This window comes from Heterodontus francisci, chromosome 3, assembly GCF_036365525.1.
Source record: "Heterodontus francisci isolate sHetFra1 chromosome 3, sHetFra1.hap1, whole genome shotgun sequence".
NCBI classification, from domain to species: Eukaryota; Metazoa; Chordata; class Chondrichthyes; order Heterodontiformes; family Heterodontidae; genus Heterodontus; species Heterodontus francisci.
In genome coordinates, this window is record NC_090373.1 from 194,191,824 (window position 1) to 194,213,581 (window position 21,758).

The 21,758-nt window shown below is 45.0% G+C and overlaps 1 protein-coding gene across 1 annotated transcript in view; it reads left to right on the plus strand.

Annotated features, from left to right (window-relative positions):
• LOC137367175 (dynein axonemal heavy chain 6-like) overlaps nt 1-21,758 on the plus strand; it is a 1,370,791-nt gene that overhangs the window by 213,667 nt on the left and 1,135,366 nt on the right. Inside the window, exon 5 of the mRNA XM_068028611.1 lies at nt 5,287-5,400. Within this exon, the coding sequence (XP_067884712.1) occupies nt 5,287-5,400 (114 nt within the window). The remainder of the gene's footprint in view (nt 1-5,286; nt 5,401-21,758) is intronic.

Below are 21,758 nucleotides of genomic sequence, written 5' to 3' on the forward strand. Positions count from 1 at the left end.
CTCTGTTCTTACTGAAACATCTAAATCCCGGAATCTGCAACATCCATTCCTGCCCCTGCTCTACCCATGTCTCCGAAATGGCCACTACATCGAGATCCCAGGTACCAACCCATGCTGCAAGCTCACCCACCTTATTCCGGATGCTCCTGGCGTTGAAATAGACACACTTTAAACCAGGTTCTTGCTTGCCAGTGCCCTCTTGCGTCCTTGTAACCATATCCCTGACCTCACTACTCTCAACATCCTGTACACTGGCACTACAATTTGGGTTCCCATTCCCCTGCTGAATTAGTTTAAACCCCCCCGAAGAGCACTAGCAAACCTCCCCCCCAGGATATTGGTACCCCTCTGGTTCAGGTGAAGACCATCCTGTTTGTAGAGGTCCCACCTACCCCAGAAAGAGCCCCAATTATCCAGGAAACCAAATCCCTCCCTCCTGCACCATCCCTGCAGCCACGTGTTCAACTCCTCTCTCTCCCTATTCCTCGCTTCGCTATCACGTGGCACGGGCAACAACCCAGAGATAACAACTCTGTTTGTTCTTGCTTGAAGCTTCCACCCTCGCTCCCTGAATTTCTGTCTTAAATCCCCATCTCTCTTCCTACCTATGTCGTTGGTGCCTATGTGGACCACGACTTGGGGCTGCTCCCCCTCCCCATTAAGGATCCCAAAAACACGATCAGAGACATCACGAACCCTGGCACCTGGGAGGCAACATACCAACCGTGAGTCTCTCTCGTTCCCACAGAACCTCCTATCTGTTCCCCTAACTATGGAGTCCCCAATGACTAATGTTCTGCTCCTCTTCCCCCTTCCCTTCTGAGCAACAGGGACAGACTCTGTGCCAGATATCTGTACCCCATTGCTTACCCCTGGTAAGTCGCCCCCCCAACAGTATCCAAAACGGTATACCTGTTGTTGAGGGAAGCAGCCACAGGGGATCCCTGCACTGCCTGCTGGTTCCCTCTCCTTCCCCTGACGGTAACCCATCTACCTACTTCTTTTACCTGAGGTGTGACTACCTCCCCATAACTCCTCTCAATAACCTCCTCCGCCTCCCGAATGATCCGAAGTTCATCCAGCTCCAGCTCCAGTTCCCTAACGCGGTTCTCGAGGAGCTGGAGTTGGGTGCATTTCCCACAGATGCAGTCAGCAGGGACACTCTTGGCGACCCTTACCTCCCACATTCTGCAGGAGGAACATACAACTGCCTTAATCTCCATTCCCACTATTCCAAATTCCCAACAAATCTACTGAAAAACCAAAAAAACAAAAAGTCAAAACTTGTTAGGTTAGCAATCCAACGGACAGAACTTCCCAAATAAAAAGCTTACCTTATCAACACACCAGAGTCCTTTTTTTTGGTTAGAGGAGGAGGGTGGGTGGGAGACACTACACGTGTAGTGTCTCAGGTACAGCCACCACACAAATATATACCTTTTCCTTACCCAGCAGTCCCCTGGTCCTCCGAAAACAAAAGGGAATTCACTTTTAAACTTACGCTGAAATTGACTTCCCAGCTGTAAGCCCGTTCACGCACCTCCGTTGCTATCCAAGCTGCAGTCACCGAAACTAAAAGAAAGAGATTCTAAACCACACAAATATATACCTTTTCCTTACCCAGCAGTCCCCTGGTCCTCCGAAATCAAAAGGGAATTCACTTTTAAACTTACGCTGAAATTGACTTCCCAGCTGTAAGCCCGTTCACGCACCTCCGTTGCTATCCAAGCTGCAGTCACCGAAACTAAAAGAAAGAGATTCTAAACCACACAAATATATACCTTTTTCCTTACCCAGCAGTCCCCTGGTCCTCCGAAAACAAAAGGGAATTCACTTTTAAACTTACGCTGAAATTGACTTCCCAGCTGTAAGCCCGTTCACGCACCTCCGTTGCTATCCAAGCTGCAGTCACCGAAACTAAAAGAAAGAGATTCTAAACCACACAAATATATACTTTTTCCTTACCCAGCAGTCCCCTGGTCCTCCGAAAACAAAAGGGAATTCACTTTTAAACTTACGCTGAAATTGACTCCCCAGCTGTAAGCCCGTTCACGCACCTCCGTTGCTATCCAAGCTGCAGTCACCGAAACTAAAATAAAGAGATTCTAAACCACACAAATATATACCTTTTTCCTTACCCAGCAGTCCCCTGGTCCTCCGAAAACAAAAGGGAATTCACTTTTAAACTTACGCTGAAATTGACTTCCCAGCTGTAAGCCCGTTCACGCACCTCCGTTGCTATCCAAGCTGCAGTCACCGAAACTAAAAGAAAGAGATTCTAAACCACACAAATATATACCTTGTTCCTTACCCAGCAGTCCCCTGGTCCTCCGAAAACAAAAGGGAATTCACTTTTAAACTTACGCTGACATTGACTTCCCAGCTGTAAGCCCGTTCACGCACCTCCGTTGCTATCCAAGCTGCAGTCACCGAAACTAAAAGAAAGAGATTCTAAACCACACAAATATATACCTTTTCCTTACCCAGCAGTCCCCTGGTCCTCCGAAAACAAAAGGGAATTCACTTTTAAACTTACGCTGAAATTGACTTCCCAGCTGTAAGCCCGTTCACGCACCTCCGTTGCTATCCAAGCTGCAGTCACCAAAACAGTACGACCCACTCTCAAATACCAGCTCCTCCCTCACCAAAACAGCACGACCCACTCTCAAATACCAGCTCCTCCATCACCAAAACAGCAAGACCCACTCTCAAATACCAGCTCCTCCCTCACCAAAACAGCAAGACACACTCTCAAATACCAGCTCCTCTATCACCAAAACAGCAAGACCCACTCTCAAATACCAGCTCCATCACCAAAACAGCAAGACCCGCTCTCAAATACCAGCTCCTCCCTCACCAAAACAGCAAGACCCACTCTCAAATACCAGCTCCTCTCTCACCAAAACAGCAAGACCCACTCTCAAATACCAGATCCTCCATCACCAAAACAGCAAGACCCACTCTCAAATACCAGCTCCTCCCTCACCAAAACAGTAAGACCCACTCTCAAATACCAGCTCCTCCCTCACCAAAACAGTAAGACCCACTCTCAAATACCAGCTCCTCCCTCACCAAAACAGCAAGACCCACTCTCAAATACCAGCTCCTCCCTCACCAAAACAGCAAGACCCACTCTCAAATACCAGCTCCTCCCTCACCAAATCAGCAAGACCTGCCCTCAAATACCAGCTTTTCCATCACCAAAACAGCAAGACCCACTCTCAAATACCAGCTCCTCCCACACCAAATCAGCAAGACCCGCCCTCAAATACCAGCTTCTCCATCACCAAAACAGCAAGACCCACTCTCAAATACCAGCTCCTCCCTCACCAAATCAGCAAGACCCGCCCTCAAATACCAGCTTCTCCATCACCAAAACAGCAAGACCCACTCTCAAATACCAGCTCCTCCCACACCAAATCAGCAAGACCAGCCCTCAAATACCAGCTTCTCCATCACCAAAACAGCAAGACCCAGTCTCAAATACCAGCTCCTCCCTCACCAAATCAGCAAGACCCATTCTCAAATACCAGCTCCTCCATCACCAAAACAGTAAGACCCACTCTCAAATACCAGCTCCTCCATCACCAAATCAGCAAGACCCACTCTCAAATACCAGCTCCTCCATCACCAAAAGAGCAAGACCCACTCTCAAATACCAGCTCCTCCCTCACCAAAACAGCAAGACCCACTCTCAAATACCAGCTCCTCCCTCACTAAAACAGCAAGACCCACTCTCAAATACCAGCTCCTCCATCACCAAAACAGCAAGACCCACTCTCAAATACCAGCTCCTCCCTCACCAAAACAGCAAGACACACTCTCAAATACCAGCTCCTCCATCACCAAAACAGCAAGACCCACTCTCAAATACCAGCTCCTCCCTCAGCAAAACAGCAAGACCCACACGTCAAATACCAGCTCCATCACCAAAACAGCAAGACCCGCTCTCAAATACCAGCTCCTCCCTCACCAAAACAGCAAGACCCACTCTCAAATACCAGCTCCTCCATCACCAAAACAGCAAGACCCACTCTCAAATACCAGCTCCTCCCTCACCAAAACAGCAAGACCCACTCTCAAATACCAGCTCCTCCCTCACCAAAACAGCAAGACCCACTCTCAAATACCAGCTCCTCCATCACCAAAACAGCAAGACCCACTCTCAAATACCAGCTCCTCCATCACCAAAACAGCAAGACCCACTCTCAAATACCAGCTCCTCCCTCACCAAAACAGCAAGACCCATTCTCAAATACCAGCTCCTCCCTCACCAAAACAGCAAGACCCACTCTCAAATACCAGCTCCTCCCTCACCAAAACAGCAAGACCCACTCTCAAATACCAGCTCCTCTCTCACCAAAACAGCAAGACCCACTCTCAAATACCAGATCCTCCCTCACCAAAACAGCAAGACCCACTCTCAAATACCAGATCCTCCCTCACCAAAACAGCAAGACCCACTCTCAAATACCAGCTTCTCCCTCACCAAATCAGCAAGACCTGCCCTCATATACCAGCTTCTCCATGACCAAAACAGCAAGACCCACTCTCAAATACCAGCTCCTCCCACACCAAATCAGCAAGACCCGCCCTCAGATACCAGCTTCTCCATCACCAAAACAGTAAGACCCACTCTCAAATACCAGCTCCTCCATCACCAAAACAGCAAGACCCACTCTCAAATACCAACTCCGCCCTCACCAAAACAGCAAGACCCACTCTCAAATACCAGCTCCTCCCTCACCAAAACAGCAAGACCCACTCTCAAATACCAGCTCCTCCCTCACCAAAACAGCAAGACCCACTCTCAAATACCAGCTCCTCCATCACCAAATCAGCAAGACCCGCCCTCAAATACCAGCTCCTCCATCACCAAAACAGCAAGACCCACTCTCAAATACCAGCTCCTCCCTCACCAAAACAGCAAGACCCACTCTCAAATACCAGCTCCTCCATCACCAAAAGAGCAAGACCCACTCTCAAATACTATCTCCTCCATCACCAAAACATTGGAATTAACACACTTGGGTATGTACACAGTGGAACTTGCAAGGGGTCCAATAAAACTGGGGAACTGCTTGATATAAGTCAAACTGTGACAATTTTGAGAACAGGTCCTACCTACAATATTTTTGCTTTTGTTTTTCAGATGCCGGTTTTTCTTTTGCATATTTGCAGCCTTTCAGATTTGTTTTTCACAGTGCAAATTGAAAGTGGTCTTCAGTAATTTATACAAGCACTTTTATCTGAGGACAACAGTCCCACAAGTTGTTTGTGTTTCAGGCAATGAAGGAATTGACAAAGAGTTGGTCAGCCATCAAGTTGTTGCTGATGAACAGAAACAGCCTCCTAAGTATGGCCCGGGAAGTAGAATAACTGTGAAGTATGTTACTGCAGGTAGGTGCATCAACAGCTGTCTTATTGAATTACGAAACAGCTTAAAATCAAGCATGTGAATGTTGGAAGCTGAAGGATGAATGTTTGGAGATCAGTATCTTATTGAAAAAGGACAGGTTGATCTTTCAAATGTGACCCTTCACTGTGACAGTTTTGAGAAAGGTTCCTGCCAGGAATGCTTTCAGGTGCTGATTGTCCTTTTGCATTTTTCCAGCCTTTATTTCAGTTTTGTTTTCCACAATGCAGAAGGCTTAAACATGTTCGGAAATCCGGCTTCAAACTTGCAACTCGGTGATACAGTATCTGAAACGAGAAAGGTGCCTAGACAGAGCCAGGAAGCTGACATTCCAGTCTCGGCATCATATTTTTCTATTCTCGTATTGTTGTCAAAGTGATGACCTCTGATTCAGCTGTTTGTATATCACAACAAAACTTGTCAATAATTCTGGGAAGTTGTGGAATGAGTAAATAGCATGCTTGGCTGAGACTTGCCAAAACACGCACCAAAGTTTTGCCCACAAAGCAGTAAATGAGTTTTGTAAAATGCACATTGGCTACAGGTGAGGTCCCAGAGGACTGGAGAATAGCCAATGCTGTTCCTTTGTTTAAGAAGGGTAGCAAGGATAATCCAGGAAATTATAGGCCAGTGAGCCTTACATCAGTGGTAGGGAAATTATTAGAGCGGATTCTTCGGGACAGGATCTACTCCCATTTGGAAACAAACAAACTTATTAGCGAGAGGCAGCATGGTTTTGTGAAGGGGAGGTCGTGTCTTACTAATTTGATTGAGTTTCTTGAGGAAGTGACAAAGATGATTGATGAAGGAAGGGCAGTGGATGTTATCTATGTGGACTTCAGTAAAGCCTTTGACAAGGTCCCTCATGGCAAACTGGTACAAAAGGTGAAGTCACACGGGATCAGAGGTGAGCTGGCAAGATGGATACAGAACTGGCTTGGTCATAGAAGACAGAGGATAGCAGTGGAAGGGTGTTTTTCTGAATGGAGGGATGTGACTAGTGGTGTTCTGCAGGGATCAGTGCTGGGACCTTTGCTCTTTGTAGTATAAAAAATGATTTGGAGGAAAATGTGGTTTAGCAGAATGAGAGGAAATTTCATTGAAATGTATAGAATTCTGAGAGGTTTTGTCCCCTGACTGGAGAGTTTTGAAATAGGGGGTGAGAGTCTCAGGATAAGGGTGCCAGCCATTTAGCTCTGAGAGGAGGAGAAATCTCTTGACTCAGAGAGTTGCCAATCTTTGGAATTGTCTACTGCAGGGGGCTGAGGATGCTCAGTCATTGAGTATATTCAAGACTGAGCCTGGTAGAATTTTGGACACTATCATGGTCAGGATTTGGGTAGGTGGGAGTTGGGGGGGAATGTGTGGGAGTTGGGGGGGGAATGTGTGGACAAAGGCTTGGGAAGTTTCCATGGTTCCTTCCTGTCCAATCTAGCGGGTGCAATTTGACAGAGTTTTGGAACATATGCCTGACGCCTGATTAAGGTGTTATGTGGAGAAGTGCAGGGGGATATAGAATAGGGGAATAGGCAGAAGCATAAAATAACTCCAAGAAACCAACATTTTCATTTATTACAACTAAATTATTGTAAGCACAGAAAGGCACCTTCAGTTGTTACATTGCGCTCCTGATTTGTAAGTCTTTAATTTGTCTCCTTTTGAATGTGGACTAATTAGAGTCTTTAGCTGGCTGGAGAAGGTCAACTCTCTTTTCTGTGCAAATATCACAGTCATCTGAACAATCATACTGTCATACAACTTCCTTAATTTAGAATCGGTTATTGAATCAATGTTCTCCTTTTAAAGGTCAACTGAGAAGGTGTTTGCTTTTCATGGACATTTGTAGTACTTCAACTTATTCCACTAAATTATGTGCTTAACTGTGTAACAGCTGATCCCTTGGTGAGGTGTAATTTCAGTGTTTGATTTCTGGCATTGAGTTCTTAAGGAGGGTGGTACAACTGAACAATCTGCTACCTACAAATAATTATGATTGCAATATTGTTCTGCTGGTTTATCCTGATTCTATTCATCTTTGGGGATACGCTTGTTTAAGGATGGGTGTAGTTGACATCCCTTGGTAAACCTCATCGACAGCACCTCCCAAACCTGCGACCTCCACGACCTAGAAGGACAAGCGCAACAGGTGCATGGGATAGGAACAAAACCACCTAAAAGTTCTCATCCAAGTCACACACCATTTCGACTTGGAACTATATTGCCGTTCCTTCACTGTTGCTGGGCGAAATTCCTGGAACTCACTTCCTAACAGCACTGTGGGTGTATTTACTCCACACAAGTACAGCTGTTCAAGTACAGCTCAAGGACAACTAGGGATGGGCAATGAATGCCAGCCCTTCCACTGTTGCCCAGATCCCCAAATTATTATTTTTTTATTGGTTTAGTGGAGATGACTGCTTCAAGCTTTGTTCTGAATTTGATATTTTTCTATGGTAGGCTGGATTTGGAACAGTAGTGGCACCCGTGGAAAAACTTGTGTATTTGGGTATTTCAAAGTTACAGATTTTAACGTCACTTAACATACAGCATCTTGCAATCTTAGCCTCCCCCCCCAACACACATTCAGAACAACATGGCCATCTTGCGATCATAGCCTCCCCCACACACAGTCAGAACAACATGGTCATCTTGTGATCTTGTTTGCACTGGTGTGCTGACTTGGGTAGCATTAGAGTGCTAAAGTGGGAGTTTTGTGACTGAGGGTAATTAAGGGTTAGTTTTATCGAAAGTCTAGTCCTGTTAAGTAGCAAATTAACTTAACAGTTGCTGCTTGGGTTGGAGAAGGTGAGTTTTAGACCAGCTTTAAACAGAGTTCACTCAGGCTCTGCTTGCAGCTGCACCTTGTTAATTAGAGAATTGGCTTAAACCAGTTTTCAGGGGCTCGAGTCAGACAGTATAAAAGTGGGCCATCTTACAGTGCTGACTGTTTGCACTGGAGTGCTGACTTGGGTAGCATTAGAGTGCTGAAGTGGGAGTTTTGTGACTGAGGGAGTTCGGTGAGGAGGGAGCGAGGAGCTCCTTTCATTTCCTACCTGTCCTCAAAGAGCGTGAGGGGAGCCGAGAGTTTCCACAGAGCACAGCTGACTGGTGAGTAAGTCCTGGTGGGTATTTTTCAAGATGGGTTGAATTGTAAGTCATTATTTTAGCAAGACTCAGTTGATTTATTTTTTACTATAATAGTCTTCTAAAGTTTTATATTTAAAGGGTTTAGTCATGGCAGGAGAGCTTAAATCTGTGGTTTGCTCCTCTTGCTGCATGTGGAAATCCGGGAATTTTTCCAGTCCCCGGGACCAGCATGTGTGCAGGAAGTGTGTCCAGCTGCAGCTCCTGGAAGCTCGTGTTTCAGAGCTGGAACGGCGGCTGGAAACACTGGAGCATCCGTGAGTCTGACAGCATCGTGGAAAGCACGCATAGAGAGGCGGTCACACCACAGCTGAAGGGACTTGAGGAAGGAAGGGAATGGGTGACCACCAGACAGTCCAAGAGAATCAGGCAGGTAGTTCAGGAGTCCCCTGGGGTCCCGCTTGCAGATTGGTATTCCATTTTGGAGGCTGATGAGGCTGGTTCCTCCAGGGAGTGCAGACAGAGCCAAGCTTCTGGCATCACAAGCAGCCTGTCTGCACAGGAAGGGGGTAAGAGAGGAAGAGCAATAGTATTAGGGTATTCCATAGTCAGGGGAACAGATAAGCGCTACTGTGGCTGTCAGCGTGACTCCAGGATGGTGTGTTGCCTCCCTGGTGCCAGGGTCCGGGATGTCACTGAACGGCTGCAGGGCATCCTGAAGGGGGAGGGTGATAAGGCAGAGGTCATGGTACATGTTGGTACCAATGACAAAGGTAGAAAGAGGGATGAGGTCTTGCATTAAGAATTCAGGGAGTTAGGCAGCAGACTAAAAAGCAAGACCTCTCGGGTTGTAATCTCTGGATTACTCCCAGTGCCACGTGCTAGCGAGTATAGGAAGAGGAGAATAGCACAGATGAATGCGTGGCTTAAGAGTTGGTGCAGGAGGGAGGGTTTTAGATTCCTGGACCACTGGGACCGTTTCTGGGGAAGGTGGGACCTGTACAAGCAGGATGGTCTACATCTGAACCAGAGGGGGACTAACATCCTTGCTGGCGGGTTTACTAGTGCTGTTGGGAAGAGTTTAAACTAATTTGGTAGGGGGAGGGGACGCAGACTCCGAGCAGAATAGGGACACAGCTAAACACAGGAAAGTAAAAAAGTCAGAGGGAATACAGCGGAAGTAAGTTTCAAGGGAGTAAGACCAGGATGGATGGCCTCTACTTTAATGCCAGGAGTATTACAGGTAAAACGGATGAGTTAAGGGCAAGGATTGACACGTGGAATTGTGATATAGTAGCCATCACGGAGACATGGTTGAGGGAGGTACAGGATTGGCAGTTCAATATCCCGGGATATAGAATCTTCAGGCGAGACAGAGGAGGGGGCATTGCAATATTAGTTAAGGAGTCAGTTACTGCAGTAAGGAGAGATGATATCTTGGAGGGGGCATCAAATGAAGCTTTATGGGTAGAGTTCAGAAATAAAAAAGGGACAGCCACATTGCTAGGTGTTTATTATAGACCCCCAGATAGTGAGCGGGAAATTGAGGAGCAAATATGTGCGCAATTTGCAGAGGTGTGTAAAAATAATAATAGGGTAATTATATTAGATGATTTCAACTTTCCCAACATTAATTGGGATAGTCATCGTGTTAAGGGCTTAGATGGAGTGGAGTTCTTAAAATGTATGCAGGAGAACATTTTAGCTCAATATGTAAGGAAAATATCACAGCTGTACTGCGGGAGGACACCTCAGTGGGGTCATTCAACGAGGCAATATGGGTGGAGCTCAGGAATAGGAAGGGTGCAGTCACGATGTTGGGGGTTTACTACAGGCCTCCCAACAGCCAGCGGGAGGTAGAGGAGCAGATATGTAGACAGATTTTGGAAAGATGTAAAAGTAACAGGGTTGTGGTGGTGGGTGATTTTAACTTCCCCTATATTGACTGGGACTCACTTAGTGCTAGGGGCTTGGATGGGGCAGAATTTGTAAGGAGCATCCAGGAGAGCTTCTTGAAACAATATGTACGTAGTCCAACTAGGGAATACTGGACCTGGGATTGGGGAAAGAACCCGGCCAAGTGGTCGAAGTCTCAGTAGGGGAGAATTTCGGGAACAGTGACCATAATTCCATAAGTTTTAAGGTACTTGTGGATAAGGATAAGAGTAGTCCTCGGATGAAGGTGCGAAATTGGGGGAAGGCTAATTATAACAATATTAGGCAGGAACTGGAGAATTTAGATTGGGGGCGGCTGTTTGAGGATAAATCAACATCTGACATGTGGGAGTCTTTCAGATGTCAGTTGATTAGAATCCAGGACCGGCATGTTCCTGTGAGGAAGAAGGATAAGTTTGGCAAGTTTCGGGAACCTTGGATAAAGAGGGATATTGTGAGCCTAGTCAAAAAGAAAAAGGAAGCATTCATAAGGGCTAGAAGGCTAGGAACAGAGAAAGCCCTTGAGGAATATAAAGAAAGTAGGAAGGAACTTAAGCAAGGAGTTTGGAGGGCTAAAAGGGGTCATGAAAAGTCATTGGCAAACAGGATTAAGGAGAATCCCAAGGCTTTTTGTACGTATATAAAGAGCAAGAGGGTAACTAGGGAAAGGGTTGGCCCACTCAAGGACAGAGGAGGGAATCTATGTGTGAAGTCAGAGGAAATGAGCGAGGTACTAAATGAGTACTTTGCATCAGTATTCACCAAAGAGAAGGACTTGGTGGATCATGAGTCTAGGGAACGGAGTGTAGACAGTTTGGGTCATGTCGTTATCAAAAAGGAGGTGTTGGGCGTCTTGCAATGCATTAAGGTAGATAAATCCCCAGGGCCTGATGGGATTACCCCAGAATACTGAGGGAGGCAAGGGAAGAAATTGCTGGGGCCTTGCCAGAAATCTTTGTATCCTCATTGGCTACAAATGAGGTCCCAGAGGACTGGAGAATAGCCAATGTTGTTGCTCTGTTTAAGAAGGATAATCCGGGAAATTATAGACTGGTGAGCCTTATTAGAAATTATTAGAGAGGATTCTTCGGGACAGGATTTACTCCCATTTGGAAACAAACAAACTTATTAGCGAGAGGCAGCATGGTTTTGTGAAGGGAAGGTCGTGTCTCACTAACTTGATCGAGTATTTTGAGGAAGTGACGAAGATGATTGATGAAGGTGAAGTCACACAGGATCAGAGGTGAGCTGGCAAGATGGATACAGAACTGGCTCTGTCATAGAAGACAGAGGGTAGCAGTGGAAGGGTGATTTTCTGAATGGAGGGCTGTGACGAGTGGTGTTCCGCAGGGATCAGTGCTGGGACCTTTGCTGTTTGTAGTATATATAAATGATTTGGAGGAAAATGTAGCTGGTCTGATTCATAAGTTTGCGGACAACACAAAGGTTGGTGGAGTTGTGGATAGTGATGAGGATTGTCAGAGGATACAGCAGGATATAGATTGGTTGGAGACTTGGGCGGAGAAATGGCAGATGGAGTTTAATCCGGACAAATGTGAGGTAATGCATTTTGGAAGATCTAATGCAGGTGGGAAGTATACAGTAAATGGCAGAACCCTTAGGAGTATTGACAGGCAGAGAGATCTGGGCGTACAGGTCCACAGGTCACTGAAAGTGGCAACGCAGGTGGATAAGGTAGTCAAGAAGGCATACGGCATGCTTGCCTTCATCGGTCGGGGCATAGAGTATAAAAATTGGCAAGTCATGTTGCAGCTGTACAGAACCTTAGTTAGGCCACACTTAGAATATTGCGTGCAATTCTGGTCGACACACTACCAGAAGGACGTGGAGACTTTGGAGAGGGTACAGAAGAGGTTTACCAGGATGTTGCCTGGTCTGGAGGGCATTAGCTATGAGGAGAGGTTGGAAAAACTCGGATTGTTTTCACTGGAACGACGGAGGTGGAGGGGCGACATGATAGAGGTTTACAAAGTTATGAGTGGCATGGACAGAGTGGATAGTCAGAAGCTTTTTCCCAGGGTGGAAGAGTCAGTTACTAGGGGACATAGGTTTAAGGTGTGAGGGGCAAAGTTTAGAGGGGATGTGCGAGGCAAGTTCTTTACACAGAGGGTGGTGAGTGCCTGGAACATGATGCCGGGGGAGGTGGTGGAAGCAGGTCCGATAGCGACGTTTAAGAGGCATCTTGACAAATACATGAATAGGATGGGAATAGAGGGATACGGTCCCCAGAAGTGCAGAAGGTTTTAGTTTAGACAGGCATCAAGATCGGCGCAGGCTTGGAGGGCCAAATGGCCTGTTCCTGTGCTGTACTGTTCTTTGTTCTTTGTAGAGGATCCAACTGGGGAAGGTGCAGTGCTGGACCTAATTCTGGGGAATGAAGCCGGACAGGTGGTTGATGTGTTGGTGGGGGAGCATTTTGGTGATAGCGACCACAACATGGTACAATTTAAGCTTGTTATGGAGAAAGAAATAGACAAGTTGCAAAAAAAGGTTTTGGAATGGGGGACTGCGAATTTTCGTAAAATAAGGCAGGATCTGGCCAAGGTAGACTGGAAAGAGTTACTTGTCGGGGAATGTACAGAAGAGCAGTGGGGGACATTCAAAAAGGAAATGGGGAGGGTACAGGCCCAACACGTTCCCTCTAGGGTAACAGGTAGGAGCAACATGCCCAGAGAACAATGGATGACCAGAAACATTCAGGGTATGAGAGAAGGAAAAGAGATGCTTTTCGCAAATACAAGGAGAGCAAATCAATGGAAGCATTAGTGCAGTACAGAAAGTGTCGGATGGAGCTTAAGAAAGCAATTAGGAGAGCAAAGAGGGGATATGAGAAAGTTCTGGCTGGTAAAAGTAGGGAGAATCCCAAGATATTCTATAAGTATATCAATGGGAAGAGGATAACCAGGGAAAGAGTAGGACCCATTAGGGACCAAGGGGGAAATCTGTGGGTGGAGCCAGAGGACATTGGTAGGGTGTTGAATGAATACTTCACATCTGTCTTCACCCAAGAGAATGAGGATGTAGATATGGAACTCAGAGAGACTGTGAGGATCTTGAGCAAATTGTCATAGGGAGTGACAAGGTATTGGAGGTTTTGGCAGGCTTAAAAGTGGACAAATCTCCAGGTCCAGACGATTTGTGTCCCAGGATGCTGTGGGACGCGAGGGTGGAGATTGCAGGGGCTCTGACCTTAATTTTTAATTCCTTTCTGGCCATGGGGGAGGTGCCAGAGGACTGGAGAACAGCTAATGTGGTCCCACTATTTAAGAAAGGTTGTAGAGATAAGCCAGGGAACTATAGACCAGTGAGTCATACGTCAGTGGTAGGGAAACTATTGGAGAAAATTCTGAAGGAGAGAATGTATCTTCACTTGGAGAGGCAAAATTTGATTAGAAATAGTCAGCATGGCTTTGTCAGAGGGAGGTCATGCCTAACAAATTTGATTAAATTTTTTGAGCATGTGACCAGGTGTGTAGATGAGGGTAGTGCAGTTGATGTAGTTTACATGGATTTCAGCAAAGCCTTTGACAAGGTCCCACATGGGAGACTTATCAAGAAAGCAAATGCACATGGGATACAGGGTAACTTGATAAGGTGGATTCCAAATTGGCTTAGCTGTAGGAGACAGAGAGTGATGACAGACGGCTGTTTTAGTGACTGGAAACCAGTGTCCAGTGGCGTGCCACAGGGATCTGTGCTGGGTCCCCTACTGTTTGCCATTTATATAAACGACATAGATGACTATGATCAGTGTGTTCGCGGATGACACAAAGATTGGCCAAGTGGTTAACAGTGAGGTTGAGTGTCTTGGGTTACAGGAAGATATAGACGGGATGATCAAATGGGCAGAAAAGTGGCAGATGGAATTTAACCCTGAAAAGTATGAGGTGATATACTTTGGAAGGAGTAATGTAACATGGAAGTATTCAATGAATGGCCTGACACTGGGAAGTTTTGAGGAACAAAGGGACCTTGGCGTGTTTGTCCATGGATCTCTGAAGGCAGAAGGGCAGGTTAATAGGGTGGTGAAAAAGGCAGATGGGACACTTGCCTTTATCAATCGAGGTATAGATTACAAAAGCAGGGAGGTCATGTTGGAGTTGTACGGAACTTTGGTGAGGCCACAGCTGGAGTACTGTGTGCAATTCTGGTCACCACATTATAGGAAGGATGTGATTGCATTGGAGGGGGTGCAGAGGCGATTCACCAGGATGGTGCCTGGGATGGAACATTTAAGCTATGAAGAGAGGTTGGATAGTCTTGGGTTGTTTTCGCTGGAGCAGAGAAGACTGAGGAGTGACCTGATCGAGGTGTACAAGATTATGAGGGGCATGGACAGGGTGGATAGGGAGCAGCTGTTCCCCTTAGTTGAAGGGTCAGTTACGAGGGAACACAAGTTTAAGGTGAGGGGCAGGAGGTTTAAGGGGGATTTGAGGAAGAACTTTTTTACCCCAAAGGTGGTGACGGTCTGGAATGCCCTGCCTGTGAGGGTGGTAGAGGCGGGTTGCCTCACATCCTTTAAAAAGTACCTGGATGAGCACTTGGTACATAATAACATTCAAAGCTATGGGCCAAGTGCTGGCAAATGGGATTAGGTAGACAGGTCAGGTGTCTTTAATGCATCGGTGCAGACTCGATGGGCCGAAGGGCCTCTTCTGCACTGTATTATTCTGTGATTCTTTGATTATTAGCCTTCCCCCACACACAGTCAGAACAACATGGCCATCGTGCGATCTTAGCCTTCACTCACACACAGTCAGAACAACATGGTCATTGCAGGACAAACCCGTTTGCAGTTTAAATCCTCTGCTCCTGAGGCACTTCAGCAATGCTGTAGGTCGGGTGTACGTTGTGTCCATTGTTGCTCGGGTACAGGTTACAAAAGATCCGACATGTTGGCCTAGATATCGAATGGCACCAGAACCGGGCTGAAGAGGACGGCAGCAGCACCATGGCACATTGGTCAACTGGTCTCATTTATTAGCGGGAAGGGCAAGCTGCGGGTAACTGTTGTGACTTGCCAGTCCTGGGAGGCAACTAGGTCATTGTAATCATTTCTACCTCTCTTAATCAATAGTGCCACTTTCTTCCTTTTCTATCATGGAGTCAGAATCATAGAGTCATTCGGTACAGAGGAGGTCATTTGGCCCATCGAGTCCATGCTGGCTCTCTGTAGACCGCGATCAAATTTCCCCCCAATCTCCTTTGCTCCAGGGAGAACAACCACAGCTTCCCCAACTTAACCTTGTCGCTAAAATCCTTCATCCCTGGAATCATTCTTGTAAATCTTCTCTGTACCCTCTCAAGGACCCTCACATTCTTTCTAAAGGATGGTGACCTGAACTGGATGCAGTACTCTCATTGTGGATGAACCAAAGTTTCATAAAGGTTCAGCATAACTTCCCTGCTTTTGTACTCAGTACCTCTATTTATGAAGTTCAAGATCCCATATGCTTTGTTAACGACTCCCTCAATATTTCCCACCACCTTCTCAGATCTCTGTATAGGAACCTCTAGCTCCCACTGTCCCTGCACACTGTTTAGAACTGTGCCTGGTCTATATTGCCTCTCCCAATCCCTTCTGCCAAAATACGTCACCTCATACCTTTCTGTATCTACCACTTGTCTGCCCATTCTGCTGGCCTATGTCCTGTTGCAGTCGATTGGTATCATCTTCAATATCTGCCACGCATCCATATTTGATATCATCAGCAAATTTTGAAATTTTACATTGTATTTCAATATCAAACTCATATATATAAAATATATATCAAAAAAAGCAGGGTCCAAGCACTGACCCTTGGGGAACACCACTGTCTACCATCATCCAGACTGAAAAACAGCCATTTACCACAACCCTGCTCTGCCATGAGCCTCAATTTTGTACACCACCATTTAATTGTCAAACACTTCTTTAAAATCCATATAGACAACATGCATTGCTTCTCTCTAATTCTGGCCTCTTGTGAATCCCTGATTTTAATTGCTTCACCATTGGTGATCGCACCTTCAGTTGCCTAGGTCCTAAGCTCTGGAATACCCTTCCTACACCTCTGTGCCTCTCCATCTCATTTTCCTCCTTTAAGTCACTACTTAAAAACTACCTCTTTGACCAAGCTTTTGGTCATTGATCTAATATCTGCTTTGGTGGGTCTGTGTAATACTTTGTTTTATAATGCTCCTGTAAAGCACCTTGGGACATTTTATTAAGGTAAAGGGACTATATAAATGTAAGTTGTTGTTGTTTCCTTTATTAACCTTCTCTGTTACTTCACCAAAAAATTCAATTAGATTAGCCAAGCAGGATCTGCCTTTTACAAATCTGTGTTGGCTCTCCTTAATTAACTCAAACTTCTCCAAGTGCCTGTTGATTTTTTTTCTCTTACCCACCACTGATGTTAAACTGACCGACCTGTAGTTACTAGGAATATCCTTACAGCCTTTCTTGAATCAGGGTGCCACATTTGCCACTCTCCAATCCTCTAGCACCTCCCCGCATCGTGGGAAATTGGAAGATTATGGCAAGCCCTTCCGCTATCTCCACGCCCACGTCCTTTAGCAACCTAGATGCAAGCCATCCGGACCAGGAAACTTACCATTCTAAGCATAGCCAGCCTTTCCAGTACATCCTGCCTATCAATTTTCACCCCATCCATTATGCCCACTATCTCCATTTCTACTGATATTTTGTAAGCATCCTCTTCCTTTGTAAACACCGATACAAAGTACTTATTAAGTATTTTAGTTTTGCCATGTGCCTCTAAGCATGTATCACCCTCTTTGTCCCTAATGGGATGCACTCCGCCTCGTACTACCTGCTTACCATTTACATGCTGATAGAAGATTTTTGGGTTCCCTTTTATGTTAACTGTCATTCTATTCTCGTATTCTCTCTTTTCCAGTCTTATTTTCCTTTTCACTTTCCCTCTCAACTTATTGTATTTGACCTGGTTCTCGCTTGAAAAATTCACCTGATAGGCATCATATTTTCTATCTCCCTCGTCATTCAAGGAGCCTTGGCTTTGGTTCCCCTACCTTTCCTTCTTGTTGGAATATACCTAGCCTGTACCTGAAGCATCTCCTCCTTATAGATCAACCATTGTTTGGTTACAGTTTTTCCTGTCAATCTGTGGTTCCATTTTACCCTGGCTAGATCATCTGTCATCCCATTGAAGTTAGTCATTTTCCGATTTGGATCTTCTACTTTAGATTGTTTCTTGCTTTTCCCAATTGTTAATCTGGACCTTATGATACAATGATCACTTTACGCAAGTGTTCTACCACAGACACTTGGCCCACCTCATTCCCCAGTAGCAGATTCAGCAATGCCTCCTTCCTAGTTGGATCGAGTAACATACTAGTCAAGGAGGTTCTCCTGAACATATTTCAGAAATTCCTCCCCACTCCTTATGCGAACATATGAATTAGCAGCAGGAGTAAACGGTTCGGCCCGTTTCAGCCTGCTCCACCATTTAATAAGATCATGGCTGATCTAACTGTGGCCTCAACTCCACTTTCCCGCCTACCCCGATACCTCTTGACTCCCTTGTTAGTCAAGAATTTAACCACCTCTGCCTTACAAATATTCAATAACCCTTCCTCTACTGCTCCCTGGGGAAGAGACTTCCAAAGACTCACAACCCCCGAAGGGAAAAACATTCTCCTCATCTCCATCTTAAATGTGCGACCCTTATTTTTAAACTGTGTCCCCTAGTTCTAGGGGAAACATCCTTTCACCCTGTCTAGTCCCCTCAGGATCTTATATGTCTCAATAAGATCACCTTTCATTCTTCTAAACTCCAGCGGATTCAGACCCAACCTATCCAACCTTTCTTCATAAGATAACCCCCCCGCACCAATTTCAGGTGTCAGTCTAGTGAACCTTCTCTGAAATGCCTCTAACACAGTTATATCCTTTCTTAAATAAGGAGACCAAAACTGTACACAGTACTCCAGATGTGGTCTCACCAATACCCTATACAACTGTAGCGAAACATCCCTACTTCTATATTCCATTCCCTTTGCAATAAACGACAACATTCCATTGCCTTCCTGATCACTTGCTGTATCTGCATCCTAACCTTTTATGATTCATGTACCAGGGCACCTAGATTCCTCTGTATCTCAGAGTTTTGCACTGTATCTCAATTTAAATAACATGCTGCTTTACTCTTCTTCCTGCCAAAGTGGATAAGTTCACATTTTCCCTCATTCGATTCCATTTGCCAAATTTTGCCCATTCACTTAACCTATCTATATTCCTTTGCAGACTCCTTTTGTCCTCTTCACAACTTACTCACCTATCTATCTTTGTGTCATCAGCAAATTTAGCAACCATACATTCAGTGCCTTCACCCAAGTCATTGATATAGATTGCAAATAGTTGAGGTCTCAGCACTGATACCTGTGACACTCCATTTGTCACATCTTGCCAACCTGAAAATGACCCATTTATGCCTAATCTCTGTTTCCTGTGAGCTAACCAATCCTCTCTCCATGCTAATATGTTGCCCCCAATGCCATGAGCTCTTATTTTGCTTAGTAACCTTTGATGTGGCACCTTGTCAAATGCCTTCTGGAAATCTAGGTATAGCACATCCACAGGTTCCCCTTTATCCATGTTGTTTGTTACTTCCTCAAAGAACTCCATTAAATTAGTCAAACATGATTTCATTTTCATAAAGCCATGTTGACTCTGCCTGATTACATTGAGATTTTCTAAGTGCCCCGCTATAACCTCCTTAATAATAGATTCCAGCATTTTCCCTATGACAGATGTCAAGCTAACTGGCCTGTCGTTTCCTGCTTTCTGTCTCCCTCTTTTCTTGAATAGAGGGGTCACATTCACTATTTTTCAATCTGATGGGACCTTTCCAGAATCTAGTGAATTTTGGAAAATTAAAACGAATGCATCTACTATCTCACCAGACACTTCTTTTAAGACCCTAGGATAAAGTCCATAAGGACCTGGGGACTTATCAGCTTTTAGATCTAATAATTCTTTCAGTACCCTTTCCCTGATGATTGTAATTGTTTTAGTTTCCTCCCTCCCTTTCACCTCCTGATCCACAATTATTTCTGGGATGTTATTTGTATCCTTTACAGTGACGTCAGATGCAAAATATCTGTTCAATTCATCCGCCTTCTCCTTATTTTCCATCATTAATTCCCCAGACTCACTCTAGATGACCAACGCTCACTTTACTTACTCTTTTCCTTTTCAAATAGCTGTAGAAACTCTTACTATCTGTTTTTATATTTCTAGCTAGTTTTCCCTCGTACTCTAATTTCTCCCTCCTAAACATTTTAGTCATTATTTGCTGTTCTTTATATTCTGCCCAGTCTTCTCACCTGCCCCTCATCTTTATGGAATTGTATGCTTTTTCTTTCAATTTGATACTATCTTTAGTAACATTTATTGTATTATATAACTTTTACTTAGTTAGCCACAGATGGAGCATCTTTCCCTTAGAGTTTTTCTTTCCCACTGGAATCCAGGAAAATGCAGCAAGGTGGATACAAAATTGTCTCAGTGGCAGGAAACAAAGGGTAATTGTTGATGGGTGTTTTCGCGACTGGAGGGCTGTTTCCAGTGGTGTTCTGCAGGGCTCAGTACTGGGTCCCCTGTTTTTTGTGGTATATATTAACAATTTGGACGTAAATGTAGGGGACATGATCAAGATGTTTGCAGACGACACAAAGGTAGGCTGTGTGGTATATCCACAGTGGACAGCTGTGGACTGCAGGAAGATATTGATGGTCTGGTCAGATGGGTAGAAAAGTGGCCAATGGAATTCAACCTGGAGAAGTGTGAGGTGATGCATTTGGGGAGGTCAAACAAGGCAAAGGAATACACGATTAATGGGACAATACTGAGAAGTGTAGAGGAAGCGAGGGAACTTGGAGTAAATGTCCACAGATCCCTGAAGGTAGCAGGACAGGTCAATAAGGTGGTGAAAAAGGCATATGGAATCCTTTCCTTTATTAGCTGAGGGATAGAATATAAGAGCAGGGAGGTTATGCTGGAACTGTATAACTCATTGGTTAGGCCACAACTTGAGTACTCTGTACAGTTCTGGTCACCTCATTATAGAAAGGATGTAATTGCACTAGAGAGGGTGTGGAGGAGATTTACGAGGATATTACCAGGATTGGAAAAATGCAGCTATGAGGAAAGATTGGATAGACTGGGGTTGTTCTCCTTGGAACAGAGATGGCTGAGGTAAGATCTGATTGAAATGTACAAAATTTTGAGGGGCCTGGATAGAGTGGAGGTGAAGGGCCTATTCATCTTAACAGAGAGGTCAGTGACAAGGGGCATAGATTTGAAGTGATTTGTGGAAAGATTAGAGGGGAGATGAGGAAAATCGTTTTCACCCAGAGGGTGGTGGGAATCTGGAACTCACTGCCTGAAAGGAAAGTTGAGGCAGAGACCCTCAACTCATTCAAAAGGGAGTCTGGAAGTGCACCTGAAGTGCCATAATATGCAGGGCTATGGACCAAACGCTGGAAGGTGGGAATAGAATAGGTGGATCATTTTTCGGGTGGCACAGACACGATGGGCCAAGTGGCCTCTTTCTGTGCCTTAAACTTTCTATGATTTTATGAATCTATATTTTCTGAGTATTCTGAAATATCTCCTTAAATGTCTGCCACTGCACCTCTACTGAGCTATCCCTTAACCTAATTTGCCAGTTTACTTTAGCCAGCTGTGCCTTCATGTCCTCATAATTGCCCTTATTTAAGTTTAAAACACTAGTCTTAGATTCGCCCGTGTCGCCCTCAATCTGAATGTGAAATTCAGTCATATTATGATCACTGCTACCTAGGGGCGTCTTCAGTATGAGGTCATTGATTAATCTTGTCTCGTTACACATTACCAGATCTAGTATAGTGTGCTCTCTGGTTGGCTCTAGAACGTGCTGCTCCAAGAAACTGTCCTGAAAACACTCTATGAACTCATCATCCAGGCTACCTATACCAGTCTGATTTGTCCAATCTTTATGTAGATTAAAATCACCCATGATTATCATCTTACTTTTCTTACAAGTCCCCATTATTTCATGCTGTATACTCCATCCTACAGCGTGTTTACTGTTAGGGGCCTATAAACCACTCCCATAAGTGACTTCTTACCTTGACTATTTCTCAACTCTACCCAAAATGATTCTAAATCTTGATCTTCAGAACAAAGGTCATCTCTCCCTATTGTACCAATGTTGTCCTTAATTATCCTTTAGCATTATCACAATTGATATTTGGGTAATTAAAGTTCTCCAATATCACCACTGTATAGTTCTCA